The sequence below is a fragment of the Sceloporus occidentalis genome, unplaced genomic scaffold (genome assembly GCF_023333645.1).
Source record: "Sceloporus occidentalis isolate IW3139 unplaced genomic scaffold, rSceOcc1.0.p SCAF_28, whole genome shotgun sequence".
NCBI lineage: Eukaryota > Metazoa > Chordata > Lepidosauria > Squamata > Phrynosomatidae > Sceloporus > Sceloporus occidentalis.
The window spans coordinates 8,476,471-8,503,232 of NW_028317008.1; the positions used below are offsets into that span (position 1 = coordinate 8,476,471).

Below are 26,762 nucleotides of genomic sequence, written 5' to 3' on the forward strand. Positions count from 1 at the left end.
TTTTGTGTCTCCGAAATGTTTGACTACAAATTGTATTTGTTTTGACCATTCCTTTTAGGGTTTAGACACCAAGACCAAAGAGTCTCATCTTTGTAATAGTGCAGTGCTGCAGTATATGTTCTATGTGTTCTTTAATTGTTTTTTTTTATTATTTATTTTATGCTGTTTATTATTTTGTCTTGTTATAGCTGACAATAGTTTACACCCAAAGTTTTACAAGGTCCTTTTCTACGATCTTATACCAGCGTTTGCGTGTATGCGAAATCAGCAAATCTTTATCATTAATAGGAAGAAATAATTTGGTTTTATTTTCTTAGCACGGATATTTAATTGCGCGTTAAAAATAGATGAAAGCAATAAAAAAAAAAAAGCGTACTTATACCCTTCCAGATGTTGCCACGGAATCATATAGGCTAAATGTGTTTTTATTAAAGCTAAGCCTAACCAAATAATTTATAGATCAAAGATTGTGTCTGGTTTGATTTATCTTTCATATGTGGAGTTGGAGTTGAGTAATGTGGCATTATGACAGGAAAGTCAATAAAATAAGCTTAGTTAATTCTGGATTGATACCAAGAGAGCAGTGCAGAATACAAACACTAATAGTATATCATACAGGTAAAGGCCGTGAAGAGGCTATTCAGTACTTTAGAAAGTTAAGGGTGAAATATATAAAAACACTAATACATGGCAATGAAGCAACATTAATCAAAATTAATTATAAAAGTATTTTGGTATTCAGTCCGTTTAATAAACCACTAATGAGGTCACATTATGTGGTTCACTATAGGAAATTGAATAGCTAATTCTAGCTTTGCCACAGGCTGCCACCAGTATCCGCTTCAATGAAACAAGCATTTCAACTAAATATCTCCAAAAAATCATACTGCCTGACAAAATTCACAAGTTACATGTTATTTCAATAAATGTAAAAAGCTGGGGCTTAAAAGAGTTCCCCTCTTTGAAGCCCCATTGCTTATGAAAAAAACGTTTGACCTTTGAAGTGCTGATGTAGTCAATATATATATTTTTAAAATCATAAAATGGTTCAATCACCAGTGTGTGATTTTAAACATTAAAATTAGGTTATATGTGATCATCGTTAATATTGAAGAGCAGAGAGTGAAGGCAATCAACTTCAAATGTCACGAAATCCACTTGTTTCTTTTTCCAGACAATGCGTGTCAGCATTTCGGCAACAGCGGGATATGGTCTTCACACAGCTGAGTTAAAATTCTGCTTAAGTCCATGGCTTCTAGAAGAATCCTGTCTCTCCTTGGACTGGCAAGCGTCTTAAGTGTTGCCAATAATAAATTGCATTCATACGCTCTTGTGCAGTCATTGACTATATTAAATGAGCCAACGTGAACTGTAAGTTTCCTTGACATCCGCAAGATTAGCTGAGCTCTCCAAGCATTTTTATTTTTTTCGCCTTAAATCCTAAACAGTGAAACACCCCCACATTTTGACTTGGCGATGAACTCCATGTTCCAGCAAATACTGCATCGTTCCACATACCACATGTGATTTAGAAGGTTTCTGTTGTATAGATAAGAATAACAGGTGCTGTGTGACTCGTAATAACCTGACCGTAAGGCTATGTTGTAATTGTCGTGTTTGCTTTAAGTTTACATACAACATGGTCTGTAGACTACATTACACTGGGTCATGGTAAAAAGTCAAGAGCCAGGTGTTTGTAAGACTAGGTGTTCTCTTCTAGCCTTGTATCTTAGAAACAAGTGTTCCTAGGTTTTCAATTATACCAAGGGAATGAGAGCTTCGTAAACTGACTAGAATGGCATCTTTGTTAGGTGTATCATTGTGAACGTTTAAGTGGCAACAAAGAAACCATGTATTTTGTTTAATTGCAGTGGGGTTTTGAGTGGTCAATTAAAGCTGTGTGGAGTGTGGAATGATTTTTGGCTTAATAAAATATTCACTCCATTGACTTTCCCCCGTTTGGATTTAAAATCTATACGGTATCTTGCAGATGTCCAAGGTATGCATTTGTTGCATATATACACTTGGTCATAGCCAGAAAGTAGGTACATACAGGCACGGAACCAGGGCAGGACAGGAAAACAAAAGCGGTCCTGGCTTTCTAAGGCCAGCAACACCAAATACCATAAATCTGGCCTCACTCTACGTTTTTTACACTCATGCAGCAACGTAAATCCAGTTTCTGAACATTAAAGCTGCTGCATGAATGTATTTAGTCATTTAACATACTTACTAAAATGTTTTAACCAGTCACCAATTGCATTCAGTTGTTCTTGTACAATGGAAATATCTCTTCACTAAGTACTGCCGGGATCCTTCTTAGCATACGTTGCTTCACTCGTAACTTAACTCGTAAGGCCGGAACCGCAGCCTTCGGGAGGATGATTGGTATGGTGCTCACAGATTTGTCACAAGTTGCAGATACATATTTGATACCAGACTGATGCCAGTAATCATAGTTGCTCCCGTGTGATTCCACATTATAGCAATATAATGATATACAGTGTTAGCGAAATGCATATCCGCACGGAATGGGGCGTAGCAACATAGTAATTTAGGTTGAGAAAAAGACTTTAGTCCATCAAGTTCAACCCTTCTGCTTATGGTTCCTGCCTTTGATCCAAGAGAAGGCAACAAAAACCCCAATTAAGCTATTTTATGAATGTTGCCACTTAGGGGGAAAAATAACTTCTTCACTCCAAAAGGCAATCAGATTTCTCCTTGGATCATGAAGCTTTACATATTCATATTTATTCTATTATTTCTTGCACTGTAAGGTATGATTTTCTGAAAGAAATGATCCAGACCCTTTTTGAAGGTATCCATTACTGCTCTGATATCTCTGATGTACCTAACTGCGTGCATCTTAACTACGCTTTATTAAAACTATTAACAGGGTATACTGACAGGTTTTGCCGTCTCATGAAACAAGACAAGAATAAACTAATTGTCTTTGTACTAAAGCTGACCAACCTATAGTTGATCTATAGCTTTGTGATTCATATTTTGTTTTATTATATACGCTCCTTACAATGGGATTTAGCTTAATGGTCCAATAAAATATGTCAAATATCACATCTCTGTGATTTAAAATAACAACTTACAAACATTAGTACATCCATATTGCCCACAGCTAAATATTATTTATGAATCAATCCTTTGTTTCCATTTTAGCATGCAGGTCCCCTCACATCTTGTACAGTCCCCCATACATCTTGTACAATCATTTGCACTCATATGCAAAATGATCACCTGCTGTGAGTTCCCCCAGTCTCTTTTACATTTTGGTTTCGCATAAAATAGCTTTACATCGCACACGGAAAAGGACACCTACGATAAACGTGTTGAAGGTTTGTCATGTAGTGCATGTACGTGTTATCTGTGTAAAGCATCGTTGGGCTAGTAGCCATATTCCTAATTCTTGGCCTTTTACAGTAGCAACTTGTGCAGGTGTTAGCAGAGTTTATAGCCTTGTGATTTACCATATTCGCAGATTAAAGTGAATATCTTTTAAACATTTCCTTAGGTCTCCAATAACAGGTTTCTGCAGCAATTTCATATTTTCTATGCTAGCACTCCTTGCTCTCTAGTACAGTATGGCTTTTGTTCCACATTTTTCCATTTTTCCTTTGCTTTTTGCCATTTTGCCCATTAGACACACAGTAAAAAGATGCGGGTTTGGAGGACTGGTTAATGTCTTGTCATATATAATTTATAGTTTATGTCTGATACTGTGAATTAATCCATGGTGCCAGCTAATATACTCAGAATTTGTGCGTCTCTCATATGAGATTTGGTATTTTTTTCCTTCTGATTGACTGTTTGTTATTTTTATGATAAATGGCTATAAAAGCTATTTGGCTCTCGTTCTCTGTAAGGAAAATACATTTGAGTGCCTTTTTTGGCATGACATGTTGCTTGCTGAATAGCAACACTGTGAAGACAGTACAATTCGGACAGCAAAATACCTTAAAGTGCAGATTTACAGCAGATACTAACTTTGACGGGGATGGGGTTTTTTTTGTCATAATTACACACTATACATTTCGATTTCCTTCTGGCCTGGTAATCCAGTCTTCTTTTTGAATGTCACAGAACTCCAAAAAAAGGCCTGAATAGTCTAGATCAATGTACATACAGTCATTAAATGTCACCTCTAAATGTTTCAACTGTGAAATAAGGGCTGTACTTTCACAGACACCACTAATATTTTTTTACCATTTGCACTAACTTGCCCCACACCACTCTTGAGTAGACCCCCCACTGCTTGCATCCCCGTAACTATCGTACGCACTTCCACATTTACTCAAACGTAGACACTCATGCTGACACATGCGCAGTCATACTAACACAAATGGTAATACACACTCACACTGACACTACTCTAGCACACACTTATGCTAGAACACACTTACACATACACTTTCATGCCAAAACACACACTCATGATAACACACGTACACATACATATTCACTCCCTTTCTCGCTCATTTACTCCCTTACTTTCCTGGAGACTTCTTTCTAGTCTCTCACATACACTGTGCAAGCAGCCTTTGTTAGTGAAGAAATTATTTTAGAAGAATTTTGGACCATCCTCAGGACCTCGCAGCCCCTGTTTAGGAGGAACAGTCCCAATTTGGGACCACAATCTCTCTGCACCTCTTTCATTTCTCTTTTTTTTTTTTTCTAGGAGCTCAGAATCTTTTCTGGTATTATGTCAACCACAATCCATGGCATTTTGTTCAATGTGGATTATGTAGAGACAACACATTTTTTGCAATAATAAAAGTACACGGATCATTATTACTATCCCATTGGTTGCTGTAGTGACTACCATACGTTTACCACTATACCCCAGAATTGCTCTTTACACATAATACCTAATGTCTTATGTGTTTTGGTAACCTTTTACTACTACTATTTTTCTTAGTAGTAAGAAGTAAGTAAGTAGTTTATGTCTGTATTATACAGACATACAAATGTACCGCTAAAGACTAAAGTTAAGGTAGAAGACATGACTTCAAAAGTTAAAAGTTTTAATGTTTTTTTCACCTTTGTGCCGTGCTCATTTTTGGAATTCGTCTATAATAGAAACAAATTATAGAACCATGCACACATATGCTCAGCTATTAAACAAAAAACCCATGCAACAATCAACGTTTTGGTTAAAGGGTGCTTATAAATTCTAATTTAGGTGTCTAAAGCATTCTTTGTCATATTTCAAGCTTTGAAAGTTTACTTTTACAAGGATGCAAAGGGGGCATTCAAAGGTTCAAATTCACCTCCTTAAAACCTGCATTTTCTCATACATTTTTTTTTTCTTCAAAAAGCATCAACGTGCTAGGTAGATTGCTGCTGCGGATAAAAGCAGATAACAAATTTTATGTGTAGAACCAACTTCTCTGGAAGTAAAACATTTGAAAAAATCATGCATATAAAATTTTAAGACTGTAAATGGGAGAATATATTGATGTGTTGTTTTACTATGTAGTGGAAGCCTTTATGATGGCAGAGCATATCACACTGGGAATTAGATCAAATGGAGCTTGGTTATATAATAGTTTTTATATGTATACTCTGCCGGTTGTCTTATGCTTATATGGAAAAAAATTGGGAGTAATGAGTCTTCAGTCTTAGCTCAGGGCAAAAAAACAAACCAAGGACAACATTTTAGTTTGGAGCTTAATTTAAAAGGCAGCAGTTAGTAAATAATTGCTTAGAAATTAGTAATGCTACCAGCATAATGTTAATTGGCTGTCCGAACCCATGAAGGAAAGCCAATTGTTGCTGTTTTAATAATTGTGGATGCAGTGACCACATCCTTGCATAATGAAGCCCATGGAGCTGCGCATCTTAGCGGAGTGGGCGTTGACAGAGCTCGTGGGTGGGCTTGAAGGATTAATTTAAATTGATTGGTTCAGTTTGTTATGTGTGTGGCTAAATGTTAGCGGTATATAAAGGGGAACCACTGTCTAAGTGGTTCACTAACGGTTTTTCCAGATCTGGGTTGCCCCTCCCTTTAATTGGCTGTTTTTGTGGTGTCTTCCCCGTTTTTCATAGCGGCGGGGATATTTTGGTGAAAGTTGTTTTGGTACAGTGGGTTTTGGTTAAGTTTAACTAATTTGACTTGGTTCAAGTTAGCTTGTTAGACTTCAAGCTGGCCTGTGGCTCAGAACCTAGAGTGGTATAGGGGTGTCTCGGTATGCCCCTGCATCGCTGGCTTGTGGGTTTTTGCTCCCCCTTTAAAAAGAAGACCATCGAGCGAAAACACCCTCTACCACTTTTGTAGTGTAGGGGTGTCTTGGTATGCCCCTACAGTGGTTAAATGTGTAGGCACCTGGTATGTGGTGGTGCTAATGTTTATATTATTAATATGTTTATAATTTGGGGGTCATTGTTTATGATGGGGAAAGATGTTGTTATTGTTTAATTATGATGGTCTGTTTTGACAATGACTTTAATATATTGTGAATTGTTAATAAAGCTGTGGAAAATATATTTGCACTTAAAGGTGTGCGTGTCTTTATTGGACTATTTTGGTTTGTGGGTACGGTTATTCTGGGGCACATTCGATGCGCCTGTCAAGGAGAACCAGATCCGTGTTTTAAGGGAAGCTAGTTCCTAACGATCTTTATTTTTATGCTCGCAGTCTAGAGTTAATAAGTGCAAACTGGCAGGAGATGTTCTTGTACAAAGAAACACATAATGGTTACAACTTATTAGTACATTATCCGTATAAACTAAAGCTCAGCTGAGTGCTTCCTTCAGTACAAAAAAATAGTTTTGCAAGGATTGTGCTCTGTTGTGGGATGGAGTAGCATGTCTGAGAAATATGTTGTTTTGGGGGAAAAACCCTTTTGACTTATTTTGTTAAAATGTCTACAATACAGCCTGACTGTGGGCAGTGAAAACTACTTTATTCTTCTAAAAGTAGAAACACAAGAATTCCCATCTGTCTTTATTATAAACTTGGTCCTTCTGCTTCGGCACACCAATATTTGGGAATGGGTGATCTGAATGATGTTTTGGTTTATCAGTTTCAATGTAACATGTTTCTGTATACCTAGTTGACCTATTTATACATATTCTACTTTTGTATTGTTTCTTTAAGGTACTCTAATAAAAAGTTTTCTTGTTGCATAACCACTAATTATTTGTCTGAAACATTGTACTTGACCTTTAAAGAGTTAACGCCTCCAAACAGATTTTTGGATAGAATTCATGTGATCAAAGCATGCTATAAGTCAGTTGTAAGCTAGGTTTTATTAGAAACAAAGTATACAAGCAGATATGCTTGACATGCACATCACATATGATAGCCATTAGAGGTGTGTTTCTATTGTGTATTTTTTGATTGCACGCAAATAATTTTTTTGAAATGTCTCTCCTTCAGTCTGCTGAGCTGTGATAGGAGCCTAATGAACTGACTACATATAGGGTCTTCGCAGAGGATTGAAGTCAGTCATTAATGTCAAACCAGAAAAATATCCTGTAATGTATATCTGCTTGAGGGTAATGCAGGCATTTAAAGCAGATATGGCACTTATAAAATGGCTTAACATAAAAGTACATTCATTTCCATTCTGTATTTTAAATGAAATCATTAAAGTAGGGTTGGTGTGTCTAACCCCCAACATAAAAGCTTTCTTAAAAATTACCAGCTGGAGGCATTATAGTGAATGGGAGATGCTCTGTTTGAGGAACAAATGCATATTAACAGTAAAAGTAAACACATCTGCATGATACTGTTTTCGGACGTTCGTAGGAATTAATGAAATTTGCTAATTTTGTCTATTTAGTTGAATATCGTACTTTAATAGGTAAATGTAGCATTATAACCATTATTCATATTACTTTGGAGAAATATGAGGGGAATTAAACAATTCTAACACAATAACGGTATAAGCTGTAAACAAATGTGATACAACTACAGGAAAATTGTAATGTTTGGGGAGCCCTGTAATTTGCATTTAAATAGCATTACTGAGATTAGTACATATTGGTGTTTTGCAGTCCTATTGTAAAATCTTCTCCAGTATTGAACCATTGCGCTTGCTTATTTACCTGATAAAAGTTTTTCTCTATTCTCTGCATTTCCCCACATGTTTATTCTGTTTCTTGTTTGCAACTGCTTACCAAATACACTGTTGAAATAATCAATTCCATTATGTTCAAATGTAACCAGGATTCCCTTTGTGTTTAGGAAAATATTAATTGGGTGTCACAATTTCTGGAGTATGAATATACCTTAACATGCAACTTGGACGCCCATTTACTTTCAATGACTCATTAAGGTCTAACACATAGGGGCTTATTTAGTAAAGGTGGGGTTAGCAAGACAGTTTGTGGAAAAGGTATTGTTTTAACTCCCTCACTTAATTTCACTAATACCTTCCTACATTAAGAAGAGCTGAGCTGGCCCTGTATGATATATAATTTAATAGGTGAGGAGATATCACAGTAATCTTCCTGATTTAACTACATTATAAAGCCATCCAAGCTCTCCATGAAGCTCCCTTAGTTAGGACCTTTATAATGTAAAAGTGAAGCTAAGGATTTGAAACTGTACCTCTTCTGCAAAATCTCCTGCCAACGTTCTCTTTAGTGAATATACCCCATATTGATGAAGCCATAGGAATCATCCATCACACTTAAGCTGGAAAAGTAATCCGACTTTTTTCCTTAAAAAGCGTCTACACCTTAAATCTGAAATATATTGTAAAATATATATATATATATATATATATATCTCTGGAAAAAAACTGTTTTTATTTTACATACGCTCCTCAATGCTTAACATTTGTTTAATGTGTACAAGCTAGAAATTGCTAAAATGTATATTATCGTGCAGTGGGCCCTTAAGCAGTGAAATCCTAAAATCTGTGTTTAAACAATAACTTGATCATTGTGTTATACATTTCCCAATGGCTGTCGCTTCTCAAAACCCTTTCACAAAACTTTTTTATTTTATTTTTATTTTTTTAAGGGAAAGCTTACACCTGAATATTTTTTTAATTCCTCCATGTGTTGGCAGTTTAACTGTGTCTTGTGCAGAATCGCCTTTCTTGTAAATTCATTGTGCTGTTATAACTCCAGGACCGTCAATAAATTTTGAGTTTCAGTTTCCTCTGAGCCAGGTATTAAAATGTTCTGGGGCCTTGGAACACGAAAACTAGGAGGTATTTTGCCAAACATAAATTTTGGAATAACACATTCTATTAGATGTGATATACACAAAATCCAAATGATCTATCTATGTGGTTTGGGAGTTTTTCACAGCCAGCTCATTAAATTTCATACTTCTCACTCTCATAGGTAAACCGTAAAGTCAAGACGTTTTCCTGCAGCATAGCATGAATATAGGCCAAATAATAAGTAGTTGGAATGAAAACAGCTCGACAGTAGTGCATACGGCACGAAAATGTCTCCCCACTACCCCCTTAAATATCTAAAGCAAACTCAAATGAATTGGGCTTTAAAGAATTTGTTTCCATACGTCCTGTGCTGAAGGCTCATTGTAACACTTCATCTGGTTTAAAAGAGTTGGCCCCACACATAGCTGAACTTTTCATTGGGCAATTAGTACCTAGGTTGTCTTCCTAGCATCCTCAAGTTATAATATTTCAAATGAATTATTTGTATCTAATAATAGTAAGAAATTGAGATACGTTGTGTCTACACTCCATCCCAGTTTACCGGGCAGCCGCAGTGACATGACACGCAACCGCATTTAAATAAACAAAGAACAGATTACCTGTTCTCCGGTCCATGCGTGCAAATATGTTCCCTCGTTTTCCAAAAACACCACTTTTCAAACTTTGTGCTAAATTCATTTTTTTAAACATAAGCCCTTATGTGTTGCAGTGTGTGGATGTGTTAGCTTTTCTTAAAATGTAACTATGGTATTTGTAAATAGAGTCCATACTGAGTGTTAAATCATTGGCTATTCTATTAAATCACTTTTAGTCATTAAGGAAATTGAAACAAAATAGTGACAAATTGGCCAGTTCTATGTAGTAGCAAGCACCATTGATGCTAAGAAAGGTTTAGCCAGTATGATTGATTTATTGAAATATTGAAGTGAAAGAAGAGCCATCTCAAGAATTTATTTTTTTGGAAAGCATGATGCTGTGTGTTTTATCAATCAATATTTTGCATATAGTATTCTCATTTGAGCAAATGTTGTATGTACTCAAGAGAGCAATCAATCAAGATTGTAGGTTCAATGGTCGTGAAGAGGCATGAGATGTGATGGAAAATGTAAGAATGTTAACAGTGTAATGGGTGGCTGCAGTCTCTGTTCTGTAAGCTTAGATTGGTGCGTGGGTTAGAAGCGTGATTAATGTACTGAATTTATAGTAGCCGTCGTGTCAAATAACACGCAGTATCATGTCTGTTTTGTCGCTTGCAGTAGCAAGCTTGAATAGGCTTTAATTTGTTTATTTTATAGGGTTTTCAAATATTAATCCTCAAAAAAAAATTGTGACAGCTTTGGTCATAATAATGTGTTTGTTTATATTTCAGGCGTTCCTGATCTATCCAGCATCTTCTGTCACACTACCCAAAGACTAGTAAATTTCAAGGCTTTTGTCAAAGCCGCGCAGTACCACTCTCTTGCGGATTTGGGCATATGCACTACAGTAGACGAATTACTTGAGGCTCTCTCCGTAAATAAAGCACTAAGTCCTAGTAAGTATAAACTTCACTTTGAAAATAACCAGTAACCAGTCGTTGAAAATGGCTAAATAAACTATTTCATATGAGAATAATATATTTATGAATAAGACTGTGAAAAAATGCATACCATTTTGTGGGCATGTAAGGAAGTTGAGCTTCCATTGAAATCAGTGGGCTTTCACCTTGCATTTAAGCTCTCTTTACTTCAACACAAGGGCCACTCACATATATATGGATTGACCTGGCATGTTGAACTGTACGCATGCAGGCAGTGTACTTCAGTACACTGTCTACCTTAATAGAAAAAGGCAAGGAAAAAAATCAGTCTCATTTCCCTTCCTTAAAAAAATCACGTACAACATTTTGCATGCTGTCCATGTGAAAAGTGCATTTTACTTCAAATCATTATATTGCAGTGTTCCTTGGAGTGCACAGTAGAGACCAAGTACTTTTCATAGCTTATTATTTGTAACCAGATTTGCTGTACTGTGTATTTTGGAGATAAATTAATAATAATAATAACAATGTGAACTGTTCACATTCATGAAAAATGTTTCCTCATATTGATTCAATCATTTATTTTTATTCTTAAGTATATGAAAACTTGATCAGGCTTGACAAAATATTTGAGAAGTCAATTAAGAAAAGGTTGGGGTCTGGTTGTACAGAATTAAAAAAAAAAAAAAAAAAAGCCAAATATTTCCAGCTATTTCTCTGCGACAAGACTTTGCCAAAGCTTACTTTTATAATTGCAGTGACTATATGGAATCTTGTCTGCTGTCTCGCCCTTTCATTTCCTCCAGAGGATCCTGTTCCTAACTACCTCAACTTCATGGACTTCTCCTTTGTACCTGTTTTTTTTATTAGTTATATAGATTAGGTCATGTGAACTCCTGAACTTTATCCAGCCGAATGAGATAATCGAAAATGCGTTTCTCAAGCCCCTAAAGGTTATAAAGTGCTTGAGATTGTTGTTGTAATTTCCCCTATCATCTTTAATTTATTATCAGCCCTTTGCTGGACCAGGTAATCTATCCAGCAGAGATTTTCTTTCTGATAGAGATATCACTGTCTGATTTGTGGATAATGTTCAACCATGCATAACATGATGGAGGTTTGTAAGTCAAAAGTTATGCCAATACATTAAACATGACTTGACAAATCCCAGACCAGGCAGCTATAGCTTGTGTGATTTTGCTAGTGGTTACTATGTTTTTGTGCTTTTCTTTTTTGTTTTCTTGGCGTCAATGAATGCTGGCTTGACTTGTCTCACATCCAAGAAGCTTAACAGGGTCCTTATTTCAGATATATTTACGTTATAGGGACATGCCAGTCATCAAATGTACTTAAATTGTTATGATGTCTTAGTAGTCCCTTTAAATTTCCATGGTCATTTCCTTGCAAATGAGTAGGGGATTCTGCATAGCCCCCCCCATGATCATCTGCCCCTTTGCGCTCCTCAAATCTATTTTCTGTGTAGCAGATGTATTTTGCAGAACTTTTCCTTGATATATTTAGCAACTGCCAGCTCCATTGCTTGCTCGCTAAGCACTCTAGACCAAGCTCTATTGGGACCTCTGTGTATATGCGAGGAAAGGGCTTCCACCGATAAGCTGCTTCAAATAGCCAAACAGTGATGAGAATCGTCAGACCAAGGAGAAGGTTAAGTAGCTGCATCTCCAGAGCTGCAGCCTCTACTCAAGGTAGGTGATTCTTCTTCAGTGGGGCTGTCATGGACAACAAACTGCCCATTTTGACTGTGTTTTGTGCTTAGAGCACGTACAACCTTGAACAATTCAATTTTGCTGCATGTGATATGGTGAATCCCGTGCACCTAATATATAATAATATTAAAGTTTTGAAAAAAGCACACAAAAATGTAATCTAGAATTTTCCTCTGTTCAACAGATAAAGAAATGAAGGCAGACACGTTTATGAACGATAAGAAATCACATGAAGTTTTGATAATGTCAAAGTTAGTTGATGGCATTGCAAGTGTTTGTGGCGTGAAACAGGTACTACTTTCACACTGTATTTTGTGTGTGTGTGTTTCTCTTGCATTCAGGTAGCCTCGTTTGGTTTAGAGCTTTTCCACATGGGGGGGATTTCATGCTTGATTTCATGATTTCATGCACAGCTTTACAGATCAACATTTACACAGTGATGGCCAGTGACCGTGATTATTGAGTTAGGTGTCCTGTGTGATGAGAGTGATTAGAAGAGCTTAAATGTACCAGCCCTTTTGTTATGTCAGAGATGGGCAGCCTGAACCCTGAAGACAGACAGGATTCAACGTTTTCAACAAGAAAATACATCAAAATAGTTGGCCATATTTCTTCTTCGTTCTCTTCTTCAGTTTAATAGTGCATTGGAGACCACCTCAGACCTCAGTAGTTGTAAACACAGAGCATTTTCAAGATCAGATAGTAAAGCAACTAATGTTACTTTATTCTTGCAGCTCCATCACCGATCAGTTATATGCTCTCTCAAAACCAGGTCTCTGCGTCAGTTAACTACAATGTGTCACATGCTCTTCTACTTTACAAGTAACATTACCATGCATTAAAACATTAACTTCCTAAACAGTAGCATATATAATACTCTTAACATTTTAGTTGAATTCAGCCAGTATTCATACCTTGACAGTTCAGGATGACAAAATGTTTTCTTCTCAGTTCTGGTAAGTGCTAGTCTCAGACTGGAATATAGGAAACACCAGTCATCAACTTCTCCAAGATATTTGAAGTGGTCAAGGTCAGCATTAATATCTATATCTAAGTTGACCAACGTTAACCTGGGTAATAAAAACTACAGTCATTTTCTGCTCCATTATAATTTATGTCTAACTAAGCTAATAACAATATTTTAAACTTCCATGTAAATGCAAGTAGTAGGTTCCTCTATAAAATCCTCTATAATCCTCTATAAAACGGCTTTGTCATTAGCGAATGCTGTATAAGGACTTGAAGATAAGATAATGTATTTTTTAAAATGTGTGAAGTATAATCTCATTTACCGTACTTCCATGCCTGTCTCCATTAGTTTTATTCTCTGCAATCGCTGCAGATAAATGACTGACTGACATAACCTAGTCAGCTACTTATGTAGAATAATGACTTTTATGAATTCCTGTATGTGATTCTCAGAAAAGCTTCTGACAGGTCATATCTATTTTTGATCATGTCTGTTGATAAATACAGTATTTATGCATCCATAGTGCTGCCAATGTTCATGCATTACTTCATTGGGGTGCTATGTGCTCACGGTATGTTTCATCAAGGCTTTTCAAGAAAGCAGTTAAAGTGCTGATGTCATTTATTTGTAAATGTCATGAAACACAACATCGCTGGTCTCAAGAGCATATAAGCAGCTAGAGCCAAGCAAAAATAATAACAATGACATAATTCATTGCTCTATGGCACAGTCATCAACTTCTTCTAGAAAAGAAGTCCTAAAAGCCTCTTTTGATATAACAGTTATTGTTTGTGGTGTAAACATTTACGGAAGAAATTAAGATAATTAAATATTACTGAATTTAGGTGTTTGGCTTATCGGGAATATGAAATTAGTATGTTTAAATATACATAATCATTTTATGGTCCGCAAACCCTTTTGAGGCATTAAAGGTTTACTCTGTACCCATTATATTAGTGCCTGCAAGGCATTTTTTTTGTATAGTACTTTTAATATAGGGCACAGGTGCATTCTGTTCACTTCCATTGGCCAACCTATGTAATGCTGAAAATTATTTTCCTTTTACATATAAACCATTTATATTAGAGGAAAATGGCCTTCAAGCAGCTCAAGTCTCAATTATTAAAAGCAGTCTGTTTGTTTCTGCTACCTTTTTAAAGTTAAAGTAACTAAGAACTGTAAATCTTCTCAAGACTTTGTGCACAACCGATTGCCAAATTGGTCCATAAAACACTATGTGTAAAACAGATTTAATTAAAAACTACAGAGCACGGAAATCACAGCATGTGCTTCACACCACTACAGATGTCTTGCGGATGAGATTTGCTTTTGCCTGTGGTGTAAGCAATGAGTTTCTTGGTACCCTGCACTGCACCCACAAATCTTTGATGTTAAGTTGGTGATCTGGGACCTTGTCTGTGTTGTGGTGTATTATGGGTTTCCTTATCAAATAAGCATGCAAACCTGCCATATTTCTATCTAAAGTAATTACTTTATGAACGCTTAAGGTGTTCAAGTCAACAGTGCAGTATGGGGAGACGTTTTCTCCTGAGTATTGGTGAATCACTAAAGTCCTAACACACGTTATCTGTAAACTAATTTCTCTAAAAAAAAAACATCCCCCCCCCAAAAGCATACGCCTATTGATGTCTTGATAAATTCTCGTCAGGTAGCCATCACTCCCACTCCTAAATGTTAACGCTAAATGTAATGTTATGAAAATGTCACTCCTAAAATGTAATGTTAATACCTCACTTTTTGTAACGTATTGATTTGTATGGGTGTGCCACATCCTAGCTCTTGCAAGATCAAACTGGCTATTAATAATAATCAACTTATTACATAATTACATATTTAACTTGTCTATACCTTCTGCTAGGTACCATACAAGATTGTAGATTTTATAATAACTCCACATGTTTTACTGGATAAAGTTCTTATGTATTCTCTTTTTTTGTCTTGAACAAATCTTCCACCTTTTGTTGTACTGCATTATCTGGACTACAAGACTCCAATTTATGTGTGTTTCTGGTTTTTAATGAAAGCTTCTAGTTTTGGTTAGTTTGCTTCATTAGTATCCCTCTTTGTTTTAGGTCATAGACTTGGGAGCTGGAAAAGGCTATTTAAGCTCGTATTTATCTATGCAATATGACCTTAAAGTCTATGGGATCGACTCTTCTCGTACCACTACAGATGGAGCCAACAAGAGAAACCGGAAATTGAAAAAATATTGGCAAGCCTATAAAGCTAATGCCAGAACATCTTCAAAAGCTCAGGAATCTAACCAAACAAAAGCAAGTGTATTGCCCAGGAACATGTGCGTGGAAGTAAATACCAACAGAGATTTATCGAGATATGAGAACAGTGCATTCAAATTAGAGGAATTATCCATTTGTGACTCAGGAATCATAGACAAAAGTAATTCAAACACAAACTCACTCAGTTTAGAACGCTCCAAAGAAGACTATGAAACAAATAATGTGTCACTAGGCATGGATGTTTCTTGTGAAAACACTTTGTCCTTCCTGGATATCCTGCCGTCTGATGCTGTGGAACTGTCTTCTGTGTCCCAAGGTGCTTCAAGAGTTCTCAGTGAACAAGAAAAAGAGCAAAGGAAAATTGAGAATATCAAGGCCAAAAAGCGGAATGAATCCACTGTTTATTCGCCCCTCACTTCCTATGTCACTGCAGACACAGAGCTACGTGACATTATTAAAGATTTTAAGGTTATCTAACTTTCATCTCTGGCATGCAGATAATAAACGTTATGACTTTCTTTGTACATAACATTATCATTTTGCTCAAGTCTGTTATAACCATTTATATATATATATATTTTTTTATAATCAATCATAGTGTTCTTGCTTCATTATGATTGGCCCCTGGCGCACTCAGCATCAGGATCAGACAAGTGTTCACTAGCATTATCTACCTCTGACTTTCTAGATATAGAGAGGTAAGAAGATTGTAAAGATGGACACGGGGTGGGATGGATGTCAGGATTTTAAGAGACAAACATGAAGGGGGCATGAGTGGGATGGAGATTGGAGCTGGAGATTGGATAACGAAGAGGGACAGAAAGAAGTAAGGTAGGGACCAAGATGAGGAGAGAGAGAGAGTAGAAGAGAGAAAGAGCTAGACAACAAGGAAGAGATTTTTCAGTATCATTTCGGTAATTCCAGTAATTGCACATATGCTAGTGTATAATAAACACGAGGAAGAAAGTTCTCCCTAAGAACATATTTGTTCTTAATAGGAAATTCCCATGGAAAAATAAACTCTGCTTAATTATTTCATTAGTCAGAGTGTCTGGCATGATAATCAACACAGAGCCTTTCTATTGCTTGCCACAATGTAGCATGATTAGCAGTTAGTGTCTTTTTCTACTAGATTGTGTCTGTTTTCACAGGGACGTTCCCTGATTTACACTTGTGTCCCCAATGTCTATGTAAACATGGAATTGTCCCCTGAAACCCAATTAAATCTAAAAGTAAATAGTTTTTTCCAAAGCAACTTTTTTTTTCATTGTAGTAAATGCTACACGATTCATTAAATATAGTTACTGCAGTTATGACTAGAAACTTTATTTTACTGAATACCATATCCAATGTGTCAGTGACATAGAAATACATGTTTTCAACACTTCCAGTAAGTAATGTGAGCAGAGCATGACACAAAAATGCGGTTCATGCACTTACGTTATGGACAAAGACAGAATGTTGACAGTCCTCAAAATGTTCCTTAACGATTCTGATGATCTTGGCTAATATCCCTTTATTGCTGCATGTCTAATGTGTTTTGGCAAAGACTGATTATAATACATATTATACGTTTACCACCTGCTATATTTTAATATTTGAAGGAAATGTTTTTATTATTTCTTCTTTTTGGGTTTTTGATCAATTTTCCTGTGCCGCAGGAAGCGATTATGGTGGGCTTACACACATGTGGAGACCTTGCGCCAAACACATTACGTATTTACACCACCAAACCAGAAATTAAAGCAGTGTGCAGCGTGGGATGTTGCTACCATCTGATGTCTGAGGAATTGTACAGCCCAGAAAAAGGTAGTCTTTTTTTTTTTTTTATATATATATATACATAAATGACAAATGTGTAGTTCGAGATTAAGCAGTGTTTACCTAGATACATCAGGGGACAACATCATTTTTAACAAAATTGGTGTCCCTTAGGATGTACTGTTACATTCTATTTTTTTTATTAACAATTATTGAATAAGTGAAAACATTAAAAAACAAAAAAGCAAAAGGTATAAAAAGACCACAAACATCTTTTAGTTCTTCTATTAGAAATATACAAGTGTAAAACCTTTTGCTGTCCACCAAAACCAAAAGCATAAAAAATATATAATAATGTAGTTAATTATGCATATGGCCTTTTTACACAGGGAATTTTTTTTCTATTTTAATGCTAACAAATGAGTAATTTGTAAGGATATGGTTTCACACAAATGCCCTACTTTCTTTTTAAGAAAAAGAAAATGTGTAATGTTTGTAGGTATACCATACATGAGTACGGAAAGCTATGGTTGAACAAGCATATTAAAAACAGTAAAAAAAAATTCTTCATCTAATAACCTTAATAATCCAGTGGTGCGCCTTGAGCATGATTTACTCTAAATGAAGTTCACACAATCAGTTTCAGCATGAGAAGGCTAAGACTTTTTGCTTTATCGATTTTTATTTTTTAATAATGTTTTTTTTATTTCGAGTAAGTACATAAGCAAACAGCAGGGAGGCGGACATTTCTCACAATTGTGTTGATGCATAAAGTTATCTAGTCCCGAGGACACTCTAGCAGGTGAATTATAGTAGCCTAAGAGACCACCCAGAACCCCTTTCTCCTGCCACCCTCACCACAGTTGCATGCTTGCTCATTGGCACCGTGACCTATGGAAATATGTATTTATGCGTAACACAAATGCCCAGTAGTCCCTTTCTTGCTCAGGGCAAAAAAATATTGTCTACCTGCCTACTACCATTTGAGTTAAGAAACAAACAAATATAACAAGAACAATAAACAAACTTTAAACATAATATTCTCTATTTTCTATTGAGGGATTAGACGATAGACGATAGACACAGATACCAGACGCAGAAGACATTTGTTTCCAGTCCATTGTGTTTTCCCCCTATGGCTACATTTAATGCAATGATGTGTCTAGAATTGCAGATGAACTAAAAGTATACCTGGGCCCATAAATAGTTACACTTCACAACAGGCCCGGGCTGGGAAAAAAAATAGGCCCGAGCAGCCTATATTTATTTATTTATTTATTTATTGTTAAAGCCCACCCTTCATGTACCATCTTTGCATTTACTCATTCACATAAATCATTAACACATTCATTAATGCAGTCTAACAAATCATTCAAGCAATTCATCCACACATGAATTCATTATTTGTCATACGCATTCACACAATTCATCCACACATTTATTCATTCATTCATTCATTCATTCTCATACGCATTCACACTACCCCCTCTCCCCATCTTATCTGCCCCTTCTCACTATGTTCCCCCTTTTCACTATGTACCCCTTTTCACTATGTACCCCCTCTCACTATCTATCCCCTCTCCCCATTTCTCACTATCTAACCCCCCTCTGCCCCTTCTCACTGCACCCCCCTCCCTCACCCTACTTACCTTGTTGCCGGTGCAAGCAGCAACTGCGGCCGGGCCCACGGCAGGACCGGACTGACTGGGCCTATGCAGCCTCTACGGCCGCATTAACGCAGGGCATAAGGGGCACCTGCCCCTTAAGCCCGCCGCAACTGCGACCGGGTCCGCCACTCTAAGGGGCCGGGAAGCCCCCACCAGGGCCGGCCTTAGGGGTCTGCGGCCGCACAGGGCTTACATTAAAACATCGGGGGGTTTTTTAACTTTATTTAACATCCTCCATGTTAAATAAAGTTAACAAAAACTTTATTTAACATGGAGGATGTTAAATAAAGTAAAAAAAAACAAAAAACCCCCGATGTTTTAATGTAAGCCCTGTGCGGCCGCAGACCCCTAAGGCCGGCCCTGGTGGGGGCTTCCCGGCCCCTTAGAGTGGCGGACCCGGTCGCAGTTGCGGCGGGCTTAAGGGGCAGGTGCCCCTTATGCCCTGCGTTAATGCGGCCGTAGAGGCTGCATAGGCCCAGTCAGTTCGGTCCTGCCGCGGGCCCGGCCGCAGTTGCTGCTTGCTCCGGCAACAAGGTAAGTAGGGTGAGGGAGGGGGGTGCAGTGAGAAGGGGCAGAGGGGGGTTAGATAGTGAGAAATGGGTAGAGGCCGCATAGGCCCAGTCAGTTTGGTCCTGACTGGGCCTATTTTAAGGTAGGGGTCTGGAGCTGCAGCTCCATCAGCCCCTAAGTCAATCCGGCCCGGCCCACCGGGCAAACGCCCGGTTCGCCCGATGGCCAGTCCGGGCCTGCTTCACAACAATATAGTGTACAAATCATGGTTTTCACTAACATCACAGAGCTGGTAAATCCATTACAGTAGAAAACTGTATACAAGTAGAACTTTTACAGGGTTTGCATGTAAAAATGACTGATAATCATGCTTTTATTTTTGCAGAGGAAAATAAAATAATAAAGAAATAAAATGATGCTGAAGTACCTAAATACATTTACTTAATCATGACAGAAGAACCATACCTTGTAAATTGTTTTGAAGGAAAGTCAAGGTTAACTGCTTCATTATGCATTAGCTGATTGGTTTTTGTGACAAAATATTGTCCGTTTTTTATATTTTATATTTACGTTTCCTTTACAGCAAACAGCAACTCCAGAAGTTTTTTGTTTCTTTTTTTTTTTTTTTTTTAAATACTTTTATAATTCTTGTAACAATAATTAGAGGAAATGAAAAAGAGGCCCTTTAGAATTATAGAGCACATTTATCAAAAGTAGGCAACTGTGGCATATCACAAATTGATTGAGACAATGAAACCTTGCAGTATAACCATTTTAGAGTCTTGTGGCAAGCAGAGAATTGCAAACTATAATTGCAACCTGGGCAAATGAAAAGGAAAAAAGTTTTTTTTTGGTTTGGGTTTTTTAACTGCCTTTGGTATGTCAAGTCTACGTGGCTTTTATCCTTATCATATTTTGGATAAAATTATGAATTGCGTGTAAATTGGGAACAGGATCAGATTGCTATTGTTCTTTCCTGATTATTTCCTATGTTAACTCCCAGAAGGTGTGGGTAGCAAACTATTCCTTGGGGGTAAAACTTATGTTTTATTAATGAAACTCATTTCTAGAAAAAATAACTGAACAATGCAGAATTAAGTATGGATAATCTTTTGCCTCTGAAATGGTTATCGTTGGATGATAAAGTGCCACGTTGTCACGATCCCGGTCGGAGTACGTTACGGAGGGACTCACAGCGCCACGCTCCCGTATTGGAGCGCGTCGCCCGAGTACCCGTTGCGTCACGGTCCCGTCCGGGACGCGTCGCCCGGGTGCTCGTGGCGTCGCGCTCCGGTGCGGAGTGCATCTCCAGAGTACCCCCGAGTGGCGGGTACTCGATACTTACCCCTCCCGGGACGATCCGGTAGCACTGTGTCCTCATACGCGGCGGTTCACAAGAACGAACCGCCGCCCAGTGATGGACACCCACGGCAATACTGGACACGCCCCCCTTCCGATCCCATACCCCTGTGGAGGAGAAGCAACGTCCATTTAGCGTAACTGAATCATTTCATTGTTTTTCATGGAACTGGCTCTAATGGGGAAATGATAACTTTTCCTCAAATTCATGTTTGAACCATTCACTCCTTTGCCAGTTTATATTGGAACATCTTGTACCTCATCAAGGGATTGGTTACACATAGGGTAGTCTCACAAAAGGCAGTTATTTAGTTCATTCATTTCAAACATCCCACGTACTGCATCAAATGAAATATATATGTGTTCTGGAAAAAATGGCCGATGTGGTCACCTAAGTTAGATACCGTAGAGGTAGTATTCTTCATAATTTGGCCTGTGTTTATATATATATTACGTTCTTTTTTGACAACTGTATGCAAATAGGGGTTTTTAACTGAGACATGATCCATAACTAATCAATCTTGGTTACTAATGATTTTGGGGCAGCTTACCTCCTCACATCTATTTTCATGCTTTGCTACAAGGAATAAGGCTAGGCCTGGCATTATAGCATGGAGAATCAGAGCTTCAGAGACTCAAGGCTGGACTATAATTCATCTTCAGTGTCCCCACTTGGGGATGCCCACCCTGTGCTCTTGCTCATGTGACTGTGAGATGGTGCCTTTGGAGAAATCTCAAACAAGTGGCATACGTTCAGTCACGTCAAGGAACAGTAACCCTAAACATATGTTCCAGCCTTTATTAATGCCATAAAGAGCTGTAAGCGTCTTTTGAATATCATACTATTGAAGAAATATGAAAAAATGTAATGGTGTGAAAAGACCAGCAGAACTTTAACGATGTGAAAAGATTTTAATCCCAGAAACTCAAAAATGAAAACATGCAGACACATGCCTTAAATTATATGTGATTCACAAGAGATTTAAATAATGTGTCAGAAAAGGTTATGCCCATTAAAAAGGTCACTTGCAAATTGTCCTTTATTTTATGTGCTATTTGGTGAGAACTATTTACCTGTATACATAAGACATATGCAAGATTAAAATGAAGCATTACAGAATGTATGGCAGTAAAAAAATATACACTCAAACATTTTGTACAATTAGTTGTAATTCTAGTATTCCAGATATATTTGTCAAATGCATTTTTTATGTCAATGAAAGAAGCAAAAATTTTTGCTCTCCCTGTCTGTTAGGTACAGATATATCAGATGCGTCCTAAAGTGGGAATGAGTTTATGTAGTCAGGGTAAGGAGGACACATAAAGGGGCACTTCAATGCATCACTCAGGGACAACTCAATTGTCATATGCTTTAAAGTGCATATGCATGAGGGCTGAAGGGTCTTTTAAATTCACTCATAGGTGCATATTATATGCAGCTGGATTCTGAGCCGAAGTCTATGGCACCATATCTGTGCATCTGGCATAGGTATATGGGAAGCAGAATAGGGCCCGCTATATCTGTACACTTGCCACTTTCCAGTGACAGGAAAGCAGAGTGACCTAGCTGTTCTGTATTGTATTTCGCTTGGAAAACTTATACAGGGCATAGTTTGGTAGAGGCGGAATTTCACAGTAAAAGTATCTATTATTGGAATCCTGCACAATTGTTATTGTTGCATGAGACTATTCCATTTGCCTAAAAGAGCAGTCAAAGAATTAACAAGCCTTTAAACTTGAAGTGCCGCACAACATGGTGGTTAATTGGGTTATGAACAGGACATAAGGTTACACAGGGATTTTAGTTAGATATTATTTGTCACCACTTAGCCCTTAGATTGGGTTTATTTCAGAGGAAAATTAACATTACAGATTATCCTCAATCACCCAATTACTGCAAGTACACACATGAAAACAAAATTGTTAAGCAAGTTGACATGCAATAGATGAATTACACTATTTAATGGGAACACTTCCCATAAAAAGATCATATATTAAAGAATATAGCATAAAAAAAACCAGTTAAACCCATGGTTTATTGTTTTCTGAATGCATAAATGTTAAATTTAGTTGTCTAAAAAATTCCTCCGATTTATGGCTGTTCTATATTATGGTGTTTATGCCCTTTGCTAATGTTTCCTTTGACTTTCCTGCATGATCACACATCGCTCAGAATAATGGGTACACCTGTGCTAAAGCAGTGGCTTCCCTTAAAGTTAGCTGTGGTTTTACTCACCAGCTTTAAGTAATTCCCATGTGGAAGTAAAGCCCCCTCTATAAAGTATCCCTGATAACCAGTTACATGCTAAATTGGCAAATGTTCACCAACTCTTAGTGTCACAGAGTTTTGGATTAATTGCTTGATACTAATCCATAGTAGAACAGGAGTTTCTTTCCAATGACATGTAGAAAATAAAAAACCTTGTTTGTATATAGTACTTAATATTGTTTCTTTTTTTCTGAAGCTAATGGCGTTTCACCTTTAGAGTAATGCATTTTGAATATTCCAGAAACATGGATATGAAAATCAGTTGTTTGTTTTTTTTTTAGAAAAAATTATAATTATTAGAGACTTGCTAATATAAATTTACTCGTGCGTCCAATTAAGTATTCTTGTAATTAAATAATTACGGGCATATTACTGGAATTTCAACCAAAAATACAGTTGATCTAATATTTGCCATTCTGTCATACAGTTATGCCACTGAACGGTTGAAGGCTTCTTGTTTTTAAATTTATGCGTTTAAATTGTGTGATTCTGTAGTAATGACACATTTTGCATCTTCTTTCTGGCTTTCTGTACTACTCATCCTTTTGCTTAGTGCTGTGTATTCACTTTAGGTTCTCTACTGATTCATGTCTTCCTCTTCCACTGTCCCCTCAGCTGCTGTTTTGTTCATCATATATTATGCGTTTACATCACTTATCAGTAATTTAATGATAGCATTTTCTCTGGAAAACATAAACTCAAAGCCTTGGCTATTAGATATGATCCTAGATTATTTTAAATTTTAGGTGTTAATCCCTTTTACTCAATTATCAATTTCATCTCTCTTGTGTTGGCAAGCAAAGTTGTTTAGTTTAATTGCTGTTATTTATAAAGCACCAAAGTTTTATGCAATGCATGGGATGTAGCAATCACAAAACAAGCGTGGAAGCTGTTAATGCAGGGGACATGGAGTGCAGGAGAAACACAGACACATATGTATATGAAAAAGGGAAATGGCAAGAGACGACCAGTATCTTGTGGATGTGTGGTAGCAATGGGACAGTGGCCATTGATGCTTCCATGTGTGCTTGTACGGGACATTCTATCTTAAAGAATTCAGCATTGTCTGTTCAGAATATTCTTCACTTAGAGTGCTTACTGCTATTCTCTCATATCTCATACTTGCATCTTTAAGTCATATCTTAGTTTTTTGCGTGCTTCAGTACCCCACGAAGAGCTGGTATGTAAAATGTTTGGGTTTTTTTGCATTGTTACCATTCTATAATGACGTAACCCTGAGATGATTGATCCAACATTTAAATATCTAGACTTACCTTTCCACTGAATACTCAGTTGCCTAGACAATTAGAGTAGAAATGTCCATGCATAATTGTAAGTTAAATGGTGGTTACTCTGACATACATGGTGGCTTACATTTTTTCCCCCCATCAGTGCCAATCGAGATGTGCATAGACGGCATGATCCTAGTGATGTCCTTATTCTTCAGGGTTAACTGCCAATATGTATATGATTAATAGAGAGAGGTTTTTTCGGTGTGCTTGGCCAGCCATCCTACAATGATCTCATATTGACAGCTGCATCTGATCTTCAGTCACTTGTGTGTTTTCTGCAGTCTTGGCTCTCCTCTTATTTTTGCTGTGAGGTATTCAGTTGTTGCCCAGAAATAAAGCTATAACATTTTCCCTCTTCTCTTTCTGTACCTTTAATTTGCACTTCATTATACATTTCCTGCTTGAAATAGAAAATTGTTAATATTCACACAGTTTGGAACTTTTAGAATACTAGTTTATATTTAATGCAAAATCCCTTTTTTTTTAATATATGGAACAGGAGCACTCTTCACATGTGGTAACATTGTGTCCAGATGCGATCTGTTTGATGTTCTGATACGCATTTGCCTTAAGAGTATCTGGCATGTTTTGAGACGCATAAAATAGCAGAACATTACATAGCAACAATTCAAGGCTTTCTTTTTGAGTAATGAAAATAATCTATTATTTAACTTGTTGGTTCAATGCAGAACATTTAGATCACCAGTGTATGCCCCATGTTTAGTTTTCACATGAAGTGGTAAATGTTACCTTCTCAAAAGCCTTATATATGCTACAAGCATCATCATTTTCTTCGAAATTAGACAACTAACTCCAAAAATAATACTTAACAATTTAAAATAATCTGATACACACACGCACATCTAGAACCAACTCAGCCTCATTTATAAAAGATATGAAATCAGAACCAATCGTAAACTATAAAAAGTCCATTAACACAAACACAGTAGGTTATATGGATATAGAAAATGAAACAACAAAATCTGAGACTTTCAAAAAAACTAAACAATAATCCTCTTTAAGAATGTTAATAATATGGTAATCATTTGAGACTGTAGTGCTTTCTAGATTAACCTTCAAATGAAACGTAAAGGAACATGATTGTTAAGAACTCTAGTACTGTCTTCAGGCATTTTGAGAAATAATGGAAATGTTTTATTTATTTTATCTGTTTCCATCAGTATTTCAAAGTGTTGCAAGAAAAGTTAGTGTCATCATTGCTAATGCTCATGGTTTGGTTTATTATAATATATAAACAAACACACACACACACTAAATGGACAAAAGTATTGGGACACCTTGCCATTACACTAAATGGAACTTTTATGACATCACATTTTAAATATATAGACATTAATATGTAGTCCCCCCCCCTCTTTGAAGTTACAATTTCTGCGGGAATATTTGCCCATTCATCCAGTAGAGCATTTGTGAGGTCAGGCGCTGATGCTGGACGAGAAGGCTTGGCTCTCAATCTCTGTTCCAGTTCATCCTGAAGATATTCGATGGGGTTGAGGTCTGGGCCAGTTAGGGCTTTGTGGTAATATGGCATGTTATAAAGCCCTGTTTAACAAACCTCAGTGAGTAAATAAAGGCCAGTATAGCTGATCCCCAAGAATCATATATTGCAATATTCCAATCCACAATTGGAGAGACAAATCAGAGTTTTACTATTGTTTGAAACATGCATGCTAGCAATGATAACAACTAGTTAGTCCTAAATTAATAAAATATAAAATATGTGCACATCTGATACTGATTACATGAGATGAATACCAGTATAGTGAATTGCCCTAGATAAAAACTTTACATATAAAGTAAGCTTTCAAATTACTAATCAAATCTACATTAGAGGCTTAAATAAAATATAGTATAAAAATAACCAAATTAAGTTGAACATAAATAAAACTAAACATAAGTAAATATAGCAATACTAGGCCTGAAAATAATAAATTATTCTGAAGCTGTCATTAATAATCTGGGATTAAAAATATTAATATTTGATAATATGTAATTTTGTCTAGTAGACACAGACGATATATTGTGAGTTATATGGCAGGGAAGTAGAATGCAAGCACAAAATCATAGTTTTTTTAATTAGACTTTTTGTTAATTTTCCAAAAGAATAGAAACAGAAAACTTAAAATACCCTCAATCAACAGCACATTTCTGCCGTTTGTGGACAAGTGCTATGTGGAGAGGGCAGTAGTAACATTGGTTCCTCGCCTTGTACTAGAAAGTAGGCTACTCCCCATTCAAGACTATATAGGAATAG

The 26,762-nt window shown here is 36.8% G+C and overlaps 1 protein-coding gene across 1 annotated transcript in view; it reads left to right on the forward strand.

Annotated features, from left to right (window-relative positions):
* Positions 1-26,762, forward strand: part of LOC149299781 (putative methyltransferase-like protein 25) — a 93,793-nt gene that overhangs the window by 19,929 nt on the left and 47,102 nt on the right. Inside the window, exons 2-4 of the mRNA XM_089486049.1 lie at positions 12,586-12,692; positions 15,465-16,097; positions 17,291-17,438. Coding sequence (XP_089342175.1) covers positions 12,586-12,692; positions 15,465-16,097; positions 17,291-17,438 — 888 coding nt within the window. The remainder of the gene's footprint in view (positions 1-12,585; positions 12,693-15,464; positions 16,098-17,290; positions 17,439-26,762) is intronic.